The sequence below is a fragment of the Notolepis coatsorum genome (assembly GCF_963971535.1).
Source record: "Notolepis coatsorum genome assembly, contig: SCAFFOLD_1827, whole genome shotgun sequence".
Lineage (NCBI taxonomy): Eukaryota > Metazoa > Chordata > Actinopteri > Aulopiformes > Paralepididae > Notolepis > Notolepis coatsorum.
The window spans coordinates 20,714-35,914 of record NW_028170429.1 but is presented as its reverse complement, the minus strand read 5'-3'; the positions used below and the strand labels follow the sequence as shown (position 1 = coordinate 35,914).

The 15,201-nt window shown below is 42.9% G+C and overlaps 1 protein-coding gene across 1 annotated transcript in view; it reads right to left on the bottom strand.

Annotated features, from left to right (window-relative positions):
* Nucleotides 1–1,451: 1,451 nt before the first annotated feature.
* The window catches only part of ndrg1a (N-myc downstream regulated 1a), a gene marked incomplete at its 3' end in the record, with an annotated part of 31,861 nt that continues 18,111 nt past the window's right edge, over nt 1,452–15,201 (bottom strand). The window contains exons 5-12 of the mRNA XM_084339401.1: nt 14,885–14,947; nt 12,432–12,492; nt 10,614–10,700; nt 9,785–9,841; nt 4,368–4,471; nt 4,004–4,066; nt 2,804–2,855; nt 1,452–1,499 (exon numbers count right to left, since the gene is read on the bottom strand). Coding sequence (XP_084195527.1) covers nt 1,452–1,499; nt 2,804–2,855; nt 4,004–4,066; nt 4,368–4,471; nt 9,785–9,841; nt 10,614–10,700; nt 12,432–12,492; nt 14,885–14,947 — 535 coding nt within the window. The remainder of the gene's footprint in view (nt 1,500–2,803; nt 2,856–4,003; nt 4,067–4,367; nt 4,472–9,784; nt 9,842–10,613; nt 10,701–12,431; nt 12,493–14,884; nt 14,948–15,201) is intronic.

Below are 15,201 nucleotides of genomic sequence, written 5' to 3'. Positions count from 1 at the left end.
GGAGGGAGGGAGGGAGGGAGGGAGGGAGGGAGGGGGAGAGAGAGAGAGGGGGAGGGAGGGAGGGGGGAGAGAGAGAGAGGGGGAGGGAGGGAGAGAGAGAGGGCGGGAGGGAGGGGGGAGAGAGAGGGAGGGAGGGAGGGAGGGTGGGGGGAGAGAGAGAGGGAGGGAGGGAGAGAGGGAGGGGGAGGGAGGGGGGGAGAGAGAGGGGGGGAGGGAGAGAGGGAGGGATGGAGAGAGAGAGAGGGAGGGAGGGAGGGAGGGAGAGAGAGAGGGGGAGGGAGAGAGGGGGGAGAGAGGGAGGGAGAGAGGGGGAGGGAGAGAGAGGGGGAGAGAGGGAGGGAGAGATGGAGAGGGATGGAGGGGGGAGAGATAGGGAGGGAGAGGGAGAAATATAGAGAGAGGGAGGGAGGGAGAGAGAGGGAGGGAGAAATAGAGAGGGAGGGAGGGAGGGAGGGAGGGAGGGAGGGAGGGAGGGAGGGAGGGAGGGAGGGGGAGAGAGAGGGACGGGGGAGAGAGAGGGGGAGAGGGAGGGAGAAAGAGAGAGAGAGGGAGGGAGAGAGAGAGAGAGAGGGAGGGAGGGAGGAAGAGAGATGGTGAGAGAGAAAGAGGTCATTAGAATCCAGCATGTTGTCGGTGGGTGTTTGACCATTTGCACAACATTGGCCACACGCCATTACCCCCCCCCCCCCCCCCACCCCACCCCCCTTTACACTCAACAAGTCACCATCTAAGCACGGTGAACAGTATGCAGCACTAATGCATGTTCCCATGCTCCCCTCCAGCCGGTGTTCCACATTAGCCCCTGCGGGACCGTTAGAACCCCAATTAAGACGTGCCCGTTTGGGGCCTGGACGGGCCCCATTTGGTCAGCGTTAAGGGTCATAAAGGCCGTCTGCCGCCGTGAGCCCTGGAGAATTAGGTCAACGGGGGCAGGAGGGCGGAGGCGTCTGAGCTGAGCGGTTAATGTGTCACCCAGGTAGATAATGCTGAGCTGGAATCTTATCAGCCAATGAGCCTATTAATATCTCAATGACATCGGGGGGGACACGGGGGTGAAGGGGGTGGGGGGCAGGCCTCTCACAGGGTTCCACATTGCAAAATGAAATTGAAGGACTTTCAAGTACTTTTCTAAGCACTATTTTCCATTTTAAAAGGACATTTAAAAGGATACAATTCACTTTTAAATGCTGTTTTTTTGTTGAAAAGAAAATCATATCCAATATTTATTTTCCGACAATTAGTTAAACTTTAGATAAGAAAATTATATTTCTTGATTCAGAACTATCATTTTATCATGGATGAACAAAACTTTCAATGCTAATGGTTGATTTGAATTTCAAGGACTTTTTAAGCACCTTAATAATGGGCTGTTTTCAAGGAATTCCAGGCCTTGACTTTATTTTTTACAAAAATTAAGCACTTCAAGGACCTAGTGCAAACCCTGCTCTTACCTTGAGCAGTGTGCATTTCGTCGGGTCCAGTTTGGTGTTGCACTCAACCTGTGGGTAGAGAGAGAGAGAGAGAGAGAGAGAGAGAGAGAGAGAGAGAGAGAGAGAGAGAGATGTGTGAGCTGCTGTGACAAGAAAAGGACATCCAACGGAATACAACCACCATAAAGACTGTCAATCACACAAATATTCCTGCACTACTGTATCTGTACTGTACTGTAACTTTATTTATATAGCGCCTTTCATACATGGATTGCAGCTCAAAGTGCTTCACAACAAATAGCATAAAATGAACATAGGCATACAATTATCATACAGTTGACAGAATAAAAGCAATGCATAAAGTCCAGACATAAGAATAGGTATAAAAGACAATAAAAGTAGTGCAATGTAAAACGTGCAGACATAAGAATAGGCATAAAATAAGTACAATTAAGTACAGTGTTGCTCGAAAGCATCTGAACCCCCCCCTGGAACAGCCAGTCCCCCAAACACCCCACACATCAATCCCCACCACATCCCCATCCAAGACACACCCCCTGATGAAGCACGTCATGACTAAAGGAACGGCATATTAAAGTGTTATCCTTAAATTGTTAATCTCGAATACCTCCGGGAAACGAGTGGAGAACACGCTCCGTAGTAAAGAGCGAGAGAAGTGCAACCGCTAGTGTTAATGATTCGTCTGTGGGGCTGCTGGGCGATATGGCAAACAAATGTATCACGATATATCACAATACAATTTTTTATATCGTTCGATATCGATAATTATTGATATTTTTATTAGTATTAAAAAGAAATATTTAAAAAAAATATTATTATTATTTAAACAACAAAATGTATGTTTATTTTGCAGCAATTCTTTGTCGTTGCCGCCATCTTTAGTGTTACAGCCCCTCACATTCCAGTTCTCAGGCTGTAGCTGGTTTGAAAGCGAAAGTACCTGTGGCTGTGGCTCCAGGGGAGTTGAACAGTTCTGGCTCTGCTAGTTTCTTTTCTATCTTTTGGCGCTTTTTTGGTGGACAAACCACCGTGCACACATGCACCGTGACTCGCGACTGGAGGCTAGCTCTGCTAGCACACATAGCCTACTGTGTACAGACGGTTTCAAACTGTCTTTGAAAATTAGAAAGCAAACTAAATAAATGGACAAGAGAAAAATATATCTCAATTTGGTCAGTATTGTCATTTGGACAAGCAAAGCCATTACTTTAAGTTGCAGGCAAGAAAGACAAGTCTGTCCACTGTCTCTGGTTTTAAAGCTGCCCTGTTGCAGGTCACAATACAAATATAAAAAAATATACCGGTATATATAATTTAATTATTGATATTATTTTTTATAATTTTGAACTCACCACGGCTTCTACGGCGGGAGAGCTGTCTCCGACCACCAGCAGAGAGGGGCACCTGGAGAGAAGAGAACAGATAGAATAGAAATACTTCATTCATCCCCAGGGACATTTGGCACTACAAATCGCTCACAGTAAACAGTAAACATTTAGGTAAACAAAACAAAAGTCACGAATAAGAATAGAAATAAGACTTAAGAATAAAAATAAAATGTAATTAAATATGGTCCGGGATATACATTTCCTATGTTATGAATATACATTCTAATATGAAATATACAGTAAACAATAGCCACTGTCTTCCGCACAGTTTGAGATCATAATATGATCATATTATGTTAGGACTTAGGACACGATTTGAAAAACAAACTGGTCAGACTACTGCTTGACCGTACTCCTAGAACCCACCTCACCCCTGCCTACTTTGACAACCTAGGATGGCTTAGAGTAGACGACAGAGTACAGCAACTTGCAATGGGCCTGGTCTACAAGATTCACTACACCTTGTACATGTCAAAATACTTCCCAAAGGTCAGTGAATACCACAATCACAACACCAGAGGGAGCTCCACAAATCATGTTAAACCCAGATTCGGCTCAAACAAGGGACTAAACACGTTTCGCAATTATGCCACATCAATGTGGAACGCCCTAGGAATGTGAATCACTACCCACTTTTAAAACCACTCTCAAAGAGCACCTACGGGAGGCTGCAATTCGAAACTGGCCCCTGTAAATGTCCTAACCCAACCCCCTCCAATGTACAGTAAATGTCCTAACCCAATAATACACGAGACTCTCTTCTTGGGACCAAGTAAGGTTTAGTCGATAATCCAATGTACAGTTACCCCACCCCAGATCAAAGAGAGAGTGGGGGGACCGGGTCGTAGGTCAAAGAGAGAGTGGGGGGATGGGGTCGTAGGTCAAAGAGAGAGTGGGGGGAAGGGGTCGTAGATCAAAGCGAGAGTGGGGGGACAGTGTCGTAGATCAAAGAGAGAGTGGGGGGACGGGTCGTAGATCAAAGCGAGAGTGGGGGGAAGGGGTCGTAGATCAAAGAGAGAGTGGGGGGAAGGGGTCGTAGATCAAAGCGAGAGTGGGGGGAAGGGGTCGTAGATCAAAGAGAGAGTGGGGGGAAGGGGTCGTAGATCAAAGCGAGAGTGGGGGGAAGGGGTCGTAGATCAAAGCGAGAGTGGGGGGAACACTCACTTCAGGGTTCTGGCCGTGATGTTGCCTCCAGGGATCGGCCTTTCGATGTCCAAATCCCTTCGGCTGTAGAAGGAACCCAATGTTCATAAACAATCTAAACATAATTTGGATCATAAAATACTTAAAGTAACACGCCAACATTTTGGGAAATTAGCTTTAGCTTTGGGTAAGCTAATTTACCAAAATGTTGCCGTGTTCCTTTAAAGATGCGCTTGATTTAGCGTGTTGCCCTGGATTGATCGGACATTAGTTTTAGCTACCGTTCCGCGGGTTCTGCTCCCCGGGCGAGGTAAATCAAGCAAACATCTCAAACAATTACACGTGCTAAATGATGTGTTGCGGTTGTGGTTTGTCTCTACTTTACCTGTTGTAGGACTTGACAAAGTGGTGCAGGTTGAATTGGTTCATGTCGTTGATGATGTGGTGGCGGTAGGTCGCGATCAGGTCGTGGTTGTTGCAGATCTCCTCCTGTGGTGATCAAACCAAAACACACCTGTTCATCATCATCATCACCTTTATTTAACCAGAAATAAAAACCCATTGAGACCGAGGTCTCTTTTTCAAGGGTGATCTGGCCAAGAAGGCAAAGCACGAATTATGTCAAATACACATACATAACAAAGCACAATACACATACAGTAGACTACCATACAACCGAAATGTAAAATGAAAAATAAAATTCAGCTTACTGTAATAAAATACAAGCACAATAAAACAGTAACAATGAACCTGTAGAAAAGTGCCACACGTCAAAGCAGGAGCAGCAGGTGGCAAGGATTTCAGATATTTTTTGTTTAAAGAGACGTGTCTGGAGGTCATTCCAGGACCAAGGACCGAAATAGGCTTCTTTTACTTAAAATAATTGTATTTAGCTGAAATATTTTTTTGTGAGTTCAAACATTGCCTAGTTGTAGAATGTCAATTCCTATTTATCCCACAGACATTGCAAAATGGAATTGAAGGACTTTCAAGTACTTTTACAAGCACTTATTCAGAAATTTTTTATCATGGATGAACAAAACTTTCAATGCGAATGGTTGATTTGAATTTCAAGGACTTTTTAAGCACCTTGTTAAAAAAATTGCTGTTTTCAAGGAATTCCAGGCCTAGACTTTTTGTCAAAAATCAAGCACTTCAAGGACCTTGTGCGAACCCTGAATTCCTATTTAGTTGAGAATTACGCGTTACTAAAATAAAAGCGATTGCACCACGGAGATAAGTTACGATGTAACTCCAACAACTACATAATTACACTTGCCCTGGGCTAGGTTTAAACCATACCGTTTAGACTCACCAGGGGTCAAACTGCATTTTGTTTGCCACACAGCATCATTTGTTAAATCACAAATCATAAATCTAATTTATTTGTAAGGCCCGTTCATATACGTGTAATAAAACACAAATTTGTTCAATAATCGCATGCCGTTTTTGCAACACAGTAATCCAGTAGAGATTTTATTTATTGATATGATATTTCAATATTGATCTAGCTTACTACGACGCCAGGTGGTTCTTGCCAGCCAGCAAGCCAATGCGCATGCTGTAACCATGGTGATGGAACTCTATCTCTTGATTGGCCAACTTGCCTTTAGTAATGACTTCATGTCCAAACTAGCTATCATACTGAATAATTGAATTGAAAATGGGGGACCCTGATCAGGGGCGGAGCTAGGGGGTGGCTACCTGGGCTCAAGCCCCGGATGTATTCTGAAAAGCCCTGAATCTATTTAAAAAAAAAAAAAAAAAAAAAAAAATTTACAATTCATCATTGTTACATGAAAATATGTTTGCACCAGATTTAGCAGAAGCTAATTTCCATCTGTGGTCTATCCAGCTGCTAACTGTATTTGAGTGAGTTAAGTCTTGGTGTTATGGTAGACTCAGACCTAAGCTTTAAATCACAATCAACAAGTTGACAAAAACTTAATTCTTCCACCTTAGAAACATAGCTAAAGTACGGCCATTTATAAATCAAAAGGACGCTGAAAACCAGATCCATGCCTTTATCTCAAGCCAACTCGACTACTGTAATGCACTCCTTACCGGCCTCCCGAAAAAATACGATGATAACTATTTTATTGCAATGCACTATTGCATTATTTTATTCTATTTGACTAACTATTTTATTGCACTGCACTATTTTACTTTGTATCAGTGAATCATAGACGCCTGGCCGGAGCATCTCTGCTCTCCCACTATTGAACTTGGGGGAGCAAAGGTATGATCTTGCTCCACCACTTTTTGATTATATGAAAAATATGATATATCCCGCCCCAATATATAAATCTAACCATAACTATGTTATGGTTAACTGAGTTTTATAGTGAAAAGAGCAGCTTTATTGGTCAAGATTGAAGGCTCTATATTGCAGGAAATTGCACGTACAGGTTCATTAAATTCAAAAAAATCTGTCGTGGAGGGGGTTGTGCCGGACCCCCTCCAAACCACCCATTGCCTGCCCAAAAAAATAAAAAAAAAAAATAAAAAAAAAAAAAAAAAAAAAAAAAAAGGAAGGGGGGCCCATCTGGGCTAAGCCCCCATATATCTCCTACAATCCTAAATCCGCCCCTGACCCTGATGTAAACAAGACGAAAGTCTTTCTCTGGTCTGCATCCCCTTAACAATTGTGTGTATTGAGCTGTACTGTATTGTACCCATTCTGCAATCTGTTAATAAAGTTTTCAATCAATCAATCAATCAATCAAGTAGCTGTTATTTAGTTACAAACTAACTAGTAGTTACTAGGCCTCTATTGTGGGCTTTAAAAAGGTGCTATGAATAACGTTCAGCCACTAGGTGTCCCACTAGAGCAATCATTTAGCCAATCAGTGCAGGTAAACATGCATTTTGGACCCCGTACAAATATTTTAAATGATAAATGCATTAATCAATAATGTATTGTGGGCAAAAGCAATACTTTTATTACACACCTTTCTAAAAGCTCGGTGGATGTATTTTCTTTGAATGATTACTCAACATTTCTATAGCACCTTTAACTCATTCAGTGCCAGGGGTCGCTGTTTACCTTCTGGGTAGAACGCCATTGCTGTAAGTCAATGGGGAGACTGCCAGACTTGCGAGTGCTTAAAATATATTTTATATTATAGCTATGGATCTAATAACACTGTCGATTGTCAGTGAGTTGCTTCTGGTCAACATGCAAAAAACAGATTGTTTTTTCATCCGTACATTTCCGTTTTATACCGTTTTGAATATGAGTATAGTTTGGGTGATTCTTCGTAATCCCAGGAAAAGACGTGATAATAGTCCTTTAGTGAAATCCAGTTATCACGTTGGGGCTTGTCTCTCAGTATATTTTTACTGTATTTATTTACTGTATATTTTATTCCATTTTTATTCTATTTTACTCTACTCTTATCCTAGGCAACTTGATTTGATTTGTTTTATTATTCTAATTCGTGACCTGTTCTGTCTAAATGTTTAAATGTTGAGCGATTTGCAGTGTCAAATTTCCCACGGGATAATAAAAGTATTTCTATTCTATTCTATCTATTCTATTCTATTACCTTGTCTCTGATGTAATGCAAAAAAAATAACCCAATTATCTGATCGTCATTCCATGTACTGGTCACGGAGATCCGTCCCATGTTCTCCGGCATTGCATATGAACGAGGGGGGGGGGGCAGCCTCATAGATGTATCGTTGTAAGCGCCTGCCTCGCCGGAGTATCTAAACCCCGCCCGCACGGCTCAGCTTGGCTCAGAAAACAAACCACATCGTTTCAAATGGAGTGCAATACTGGCTGGAAGGCGTAGGCGGCGGTATTTTCCCTTTGCGAGCTCAGACCCATTCCCAATGATAACATCAGGTTGGATGGATGAAAAATGAATGGATATAGCTAATAAAAGAAATAACGATTAAAACCCGAGTTAACCCAACTTTTTTCGTCATTGGCGCAGAATGAGTTAACTTACAGGACTAAAATAGATTTGGTGCGATTTAACGATTTATACAATCACACTCTGGTGTGATTTGAAATGTGGGGAAACTGAGCGTCCGTCGTCATTGGACGCTTTTTAGCCCTTTCACTACCACACTACAGAAGGTTAACCCTTTACTATCACACTACAGACGGTTAACCTGTAGTTACGTCTGTAGTGTGATAGTAAAGGGTTAACCTTCTGTAGTGTGGTAGTGAAAGGGTTAACCCTTTGTCGTGTGGCAGTGAAAGGGTTATCCTTCTGTATTGTGGCAGTGAAAGGGTTAACCGTTTGGTAGTGCAGAAGTGAAAGGGTTAAAGAACATCCTAGAATTCCCAGATAGTATTCTGAAGAAACAGGTTTGAAAAGGGTTACGTGTAGAACCTTCTCATGGCCATTATTTTATTTTGAAAGTGTATATCCTGTTGTAGTGTTTGCTAATACAGTAGCGGCAGGGGTGCAGTCGTAATATCAGAAGTGCCTGTACTCTGTTTATATGACGCCACGTGCACGCACTCTCCCGCGCGTGCATGCGCATACATGTTCCCTCGCATGCGCACAGAACAGATGATTATTATGCATAAATAGTAGGAAACATGTTTGTATAGGAAATGACTAGTTTTAGTTTAGTTTTTGTAAATATTGCCTTGAAATAGAGAAGCTGAAAAAGGTAGCAGGATGTAGCATTATATAAAGAGATTATATTGTCAACAGATATGGTTGAAAAACAAACAATGTTTTAAATGTAATTGTAGATACAATATTGTTACAATTTCTTTAATTGAATTAACTTAAACTAGAAAAGTAAATACAAACTAAATTAACAATGTAACTTACAGTTTACAGAAGGACAGTTTCCTTCTGAAGCACAACTTAAGAAATGTCGCATCCTTCCAGTCGGGACATTTGTCACATAGTGAGAGCTCCACAGCTCAAGAAGCAAACCCCCACAGGGCTTCTATTTTGGTTTTGCACTTCTCGTTCTTTGTTATGCTATTGCTATGCTATTGTTATGCAAAGCCTAGGTGATAGATAAGTTGCCGGTACTTGGCGCATGGACGACGAGTCGAGTGAAAGTTGTGAACGCTTTTTTGTGTGCGCACGCGTGCACATCCGTGCGCGTACTTCTGGTCAGAAAAGTGCTGGGACGGCGTGGTACCGCGTGGTACCGCGTGCCGTGGCACCACCACTGCACCACTGCATAGCGGACAGGAAGCGATGGAATTCTTCTGTAAAGGACTGTAAGTCAGACCGGTATTTGATAGATAATTTGACTGTAATGTTAGATTTGATTTTATAATGTGAATTTGTATATTTGTATTAATTTTTTATTTTTGTGTTTTGTTTTACTTTAATTTGTATTTTTTTGTTGTACATTAAGTATTGTATTTGTTTTGTCCAGTACCCCCAGGAAGACTAGAGGGTATTTCATGTGTCTCTAATGGGGATCCTTTAATAAACATAAACATAAACAGGGTTCCCACAGACATTGTAAAATGAAATTCAAGGACGTTTAAATACTTTTCCAAGCACTATTCTTTTTTTAAGAATGTCACTCGAAGGATACAATTCACTTTTAAATGCTGTTTTTTTAAGCATCATCTTCGCCTGCTTGCCAGCTAGAGCATCACACGTGAGACAGCGACTCGTCAGATTTGTATTAAAACAGAACAAAAATAAAACAAGCACCTTGTTAAAAAATGGGCTGTTTTCAAGGAATTCCAGGCCTTGACTTTGTACAAAATCAAGCACTTTAAGCACTTCAAGGACCTTGTGCATAAACATCAACCTGAATCTAGAAGGTTTATCTTGTGTTCCAGCTCTCCGTCCATAAACGTACCTTTCCGAAGAGGTGGGTGATGAGCATGTCGGGCATGGCGTTAGCCAGGCCACTGATCTGCAAGGAGAGAGAAAAGACAGGATGTGATTTATCTTCTTTTTAAGGAATTATAACCCTTTCAGATTCAGATTCAGATTCCTTTATTGTCACTTATTTCAGTACTTTACAGCAAGAAGAGTGAACATCTATTTATTGTGGTCCCTCGACTATAGCAGCTTCCAATAATACAAATACAATACATTTAGCATAGAATAAAATAAGATGACTAAAATTAAGATTACTATATACAGTTCTAAAAAGTGTGCATTGCAGATCAGGATGTAGATATTATACTATATGAAATTGAATAACAAAATGGCTATGTACAGTTCCAAAAAAAGTATGTTGTGTGATGTGCAATGAGCAATGTGCACATTTTAGCAGTGTAGAATGCAATGTGCAATAGAGTTTTTATCGTCAGCGACAGTGTTTCTCAAGTGTAATCCAGGGGGGGGGGGGATTAGGGGGACGTCAATGGGCTCTGTTGACGAGTCTGATGGCTTTGGGGTAAAAACTGTTCTTCAGCCGGTATATATATGAATGGAAATGTTTGTGAGAGATGTGTGTTTTTCAATGATATTCAAATAAATCCATCTACCACAGATGTAATATTAGGGATATACAGTATGGGTGTGTGTGCGTGCGTATGTGTATGTGTGTGTGCGTGTGTGCATGTGTGTGCATGTGTGTGTGCGTGTGTGTGCGTGCGTGTGTGCATGTGTGTGTGCGTGTGTGTGCATGTGTGTGTGCGTGCGCATGTGTGTGTGTGTGTGTGTGTGTGTGTGTGTACCTTGTGTGCGGCCCAGTCCATCCAGCCTTCAGCACATGGGTTGATGTTGATCAGCACCAAGCCCTCTACCATGTTTGGGTAGTCCAGCTGAGACAGACAACACACTTTAATTACTTACACAGTATACTCAATGAATACAACATAGTATTCTATTTATAACATCAAATAAAAATGGTAGTTTTAGCTCACAATATGTTTTAAATTGTGACGTATGTAAACTCGAGACATCTTTAAGTAAATTTTGCTGCTGCATCTGACTGGAACACCTTACAAAACACCCTTAAACTCACTGTCCTCACATCGCTCACTGCTTTTAAACAAAATCTGCAACAGATCATAAACGACGGTTGCACTTGCCGACTGCCTCCCAATCACACGCATAGCTCTCAGACTCTTCTCTCCTCCCCCTAAGGCCCCTCACCTACCTCCCTCCTTCTCCCCCTTTCTTCTCTCTCTCTCTCCCTCTGGTTCTCACTCTCCCTTTTTCCCTCTTTCTCTTTCCTCCTCTCTACATTATTTATTGTAATTGTCCTTGTATACTATTGCTACTGTCATTTTGTATTTTATTTACTTGTATACATGTACATAACCTTGTTTGTAACCCCCCCCCTCCCCCCCCCCTCCCCCACAAAAGGCGTTTGCTTTTTGGTCAGGCTGTTTTGTATATAAGAAGTTGTTCTTACTTGCTTGCCTGGGTAAATAAAGGTTACAAAAAAAAAATAAAAAATGTAACTTTCAAACGGAGCGCCTAGAATAACGAAAGTCTAACGGAAAGAGCGACAGCGAAGGTGACATCAAGGGTTTGCACCCGCTGCCTGGAATTCCCTACAGTGCAGCACTCTGGACCTGAAGGAGCTAATTTCTCTTAGAACCTTTAAAAAAAAATACTTGTGAGTAACTTGCTCCTGCTTTATATGAAAGGCCCATTATTTAAATCTATCGCTCTGACCAGATTGTATCTCGTCTATCTGTTGTTGATTTAGTATTGTTTTATTGTGTAATTTTTGCATTGTCTGTTTTAACTGTCGCAATTCTATGTTTTAACCCTTTCACTACCACACTGCAGACGGTTAACCTTTCACTACCACACTGCAGACGGTTAACCCAGTGAAAAGGGTTAACCCTTTGGTAGTGTGGCAGTGAAAGGGTTAACCCTTTGGTAGTGTGGCAGTGAAAGGGTTAAGCCGCTGTCTTGGCCATGGCTTCCCTTGGAAAGAGAGATCATTGTGTCGCAACGGGACTTGACCTGGTTAAATAAAGGCTAAATAATAAAAAAAAAAAAAAAAAAAAAGGGGGTTAAGAGTCTCAGCATCGACAGCTCCCGTGGAGTGTGCCCAGGGGTGCAGTGCTGGGCACACACGGCCAAACGGCGTTTGGCCTTCGTCACTGAGGCCGAAGTGCGCGCATCCTATTATTATGCAAAGTCTAGGTGATAAAATGACTCGTCGCGCCACTTATCACCTAGACTTTGCATAATAATAGGATACCGACAACCAAATACAAGCCCTGTAGGTGTGGTGGGGGGTTGCTTGATCTCCCGACTTCACTGGAAGGATGAGACAAGGTGTATCATCTGTTTTGTGCGCAACAGAGGGAACATGTATGCGCGCACGCGCGTGCACCTGAGTGCGGCGTCAGCGCCAGAGCTGCTCCGGAACATTCCGCGGGCTTCTGTGGTTCGGCGGGCCCTGTGGGGGGGGGGGCACGGTGCCACGACCAGCGCGCGAGTAGAGGCACGTCAGTCGGCTCCGCTAATCCCCGATTGATTAAAAACTCGTAATTATTAAGCTCGATCGAGAGGGCAAGGGTCAAACTCACAGCGAATCGGGTCAGGATGTAGGCGCCCGCTCCGATGCCCATGCCGATGACGCTCTTCAGGCTGCGGCGGAGAAAGGAAAACATCCAAACAGGTTATCTTTACTGATCAAATCAAATGTATTTGTAAGGCCCGACAAACACACGTTAATGTCTTCTTGAAACGAGTCAAGAAGAAACATCACAATAAATCAAGAACAAAACAAAAAAAACACCATGAAATCCAAAATAAAATGTAAAATAAATGAATGCAACACTCCCAGACATACCCCACACGAAGGTAAGGAAAAACTCACTAAAAACCTAGCAATAGGAAAAAAGCACCACAGGCAATGTGGAGGAGAGAAACCTTAGAAGGGCCGTTCAAGGGGGGATCTCCCTTCTTAGATGTCGGTGATAGTAGTGTTGCTATAAAACAGGCGAAACGGTTGGTAAGTATGTACATATAAGTGTAATAAAACACAAATATGTACATGCAATAGCAACTGGGGTACATAAGAACATTTTGAAAGATTGAAAATAGGGTTATCTTTACTGAAATACCCAAATCTCAAAGTTCTGAACCTACCACTATTTGGATATTGCTGAGAGTGAGTTACGACTACAGGGTTGCGGTATGTTTATGTAACAGAGGCAACTCGCCCCTGCCACGAATTCGACCATGCCTTGAGTGGGAGTCGAACCCCAGGCGTCCGCACTGCGGGCGACATCACAAACCGCTGCGCCAAGAAAGGAATTCCCTCCTAAGCGCTCAGTTTGGATGCCTCTGGGGAGTGAGTTTTACACCCGTTACACTCACCCCCCCTAAACTCACACCACCCAAGGCATCCGGGTCTACGGCACCAGTGTAACAGAGGCAACTCGCCCCTGCCACGAATTCGACCATGCCTTGAGTGGGAGTCGAACCCCAGGCGTCCGCACTGCGGGCGACATCACAAACCGCTGCGCCAAGAAAGGAATTCCCTCCTAAGCGCTCAGTTTGGATGCCTCTGGGGAGTGAGTTTTACACCCGTTACACTCACCCCCCCTAAACTCACACCACCCAAGGCATCCGGGTCTACGGCACCAGTGTAACAGAGGCAACTCGCCCCTGCCACGAATTCGACCATGCCTTGAGTGGGAGTCGAACCCCAGGCGTCCGCACTGCGGGCGACATCACAAACCGCTGCGCCAAGAAAGGAATTCCCTCCTAAGCGCTCAGTTTGGATGCCTCTGGGGAGTGAGTTTTACACCTGTTACATTTACATACTACTTACTACCATAGTAAATGGCTGCCTTTATATAGCAGCTTTTATCCAAAGCGCTTTACAATTTGTTCCTCACATTTTTACCCACTCACTCACACACTCACACACCGACGGGCGACAGCGTAGGCGACCATGCAAGGTGCCGACCTGCTCATCGGGAGCAGTTAGGGGTTAAGTGTCTTTGCTCAAGGACACTTCGACACGCTGCCCGGGAGAAGCGGGAATTGAACCGGGAACATCCGGATTACCAGACGACTGCTCTACCTCCCGAGCCACTGTCACCCCTAGTGTCTCTATACCTTTTATACTATACGAACACTGTACATACATCCGATTAGCACCATTAGCCAGTAGGCTAGTACTCATTTAAATATTTCATATCCAGTCTATACATGGATCACCCGTACACATTGTATATAAGTCTGCATGTTTACATTGCACTACTTTTATTGTCTTTTATACCTATTTGTATGTCAACAATTTATGCATTGTTTTTTATTCTGTCAATTGTGTGCTGATTTTATGCCTATGTTAATTTTATACGGATTGCTGTGGGGGCACTCTGGACTGCGGTCCATGCGTGAAAAGTACTATATAGATAGTTATTAATATTTATTATTGTTATATTGTAGAAATGTGTTGCATTGAAATGTCTGTAAAGTCTCGACGACATTGAAAATGAGGGTGACCTCAATTGTCTTTTCGAGAATAAATAAAGGTTTGAATGAATGTCACTGTTGCACTTTGCTGTTCCATTTGCACTACGGTTGGATGTTAAACTTATTTTCGTTGTACCGTGCTTGTGCTGTAATGTGTGCAGCTTCTTCCCCCAGGCCCTCAGAACAATGAACACTGATCTCTCCACACACAGGCACACATGAACACACACATAACACAACATTCTGCACTCGGCCACACACAAACGCACCATTATGGTCACTTTAAACACACAAGAAAAGGACACATTTCATGCCTATTCTAGTTATCTTATTATTATTACTACTATTACTATTGTTTTATTGCACAATCGTAGCGGGCATTGGCCAACCGCATTTTACTGTATGCCCTGGTATGTATGTGATGAATATTCTTGAATCTTGAATCTAATGATGACAATACATTTTCATCTCATCTAATCTAGTAATTATTCTAATTATAATTATTTATAACTAATATAATAATGAGTCGATGTCCCCTCGAGGCACGTACCCAAAGTGCTTCAGGACCTGGGGGAGAGTCTCAGACACTTGATCCATGGAGGGGTACTCGTATCTGCAAGGGGGACAACAACCAGAGCACAGGTTCAGGGTTCAAGACACACAGCACTTCAAGTCAACCTCTGTACCGAACCGTCGCTCTTTATCGGCCCGCGTCGTTAATACGTACCGTGTAATAACCATTGTTATCGCTTTCCCCCCGTTTACGCCTATCTACCTACCTACCTACCTACCTACCCCTGAAATTCAGGTCGAGGCGGACTTATTGCAGGACAAAGTCCCACCATTAAAAGGTGCGATGGTGGTTGA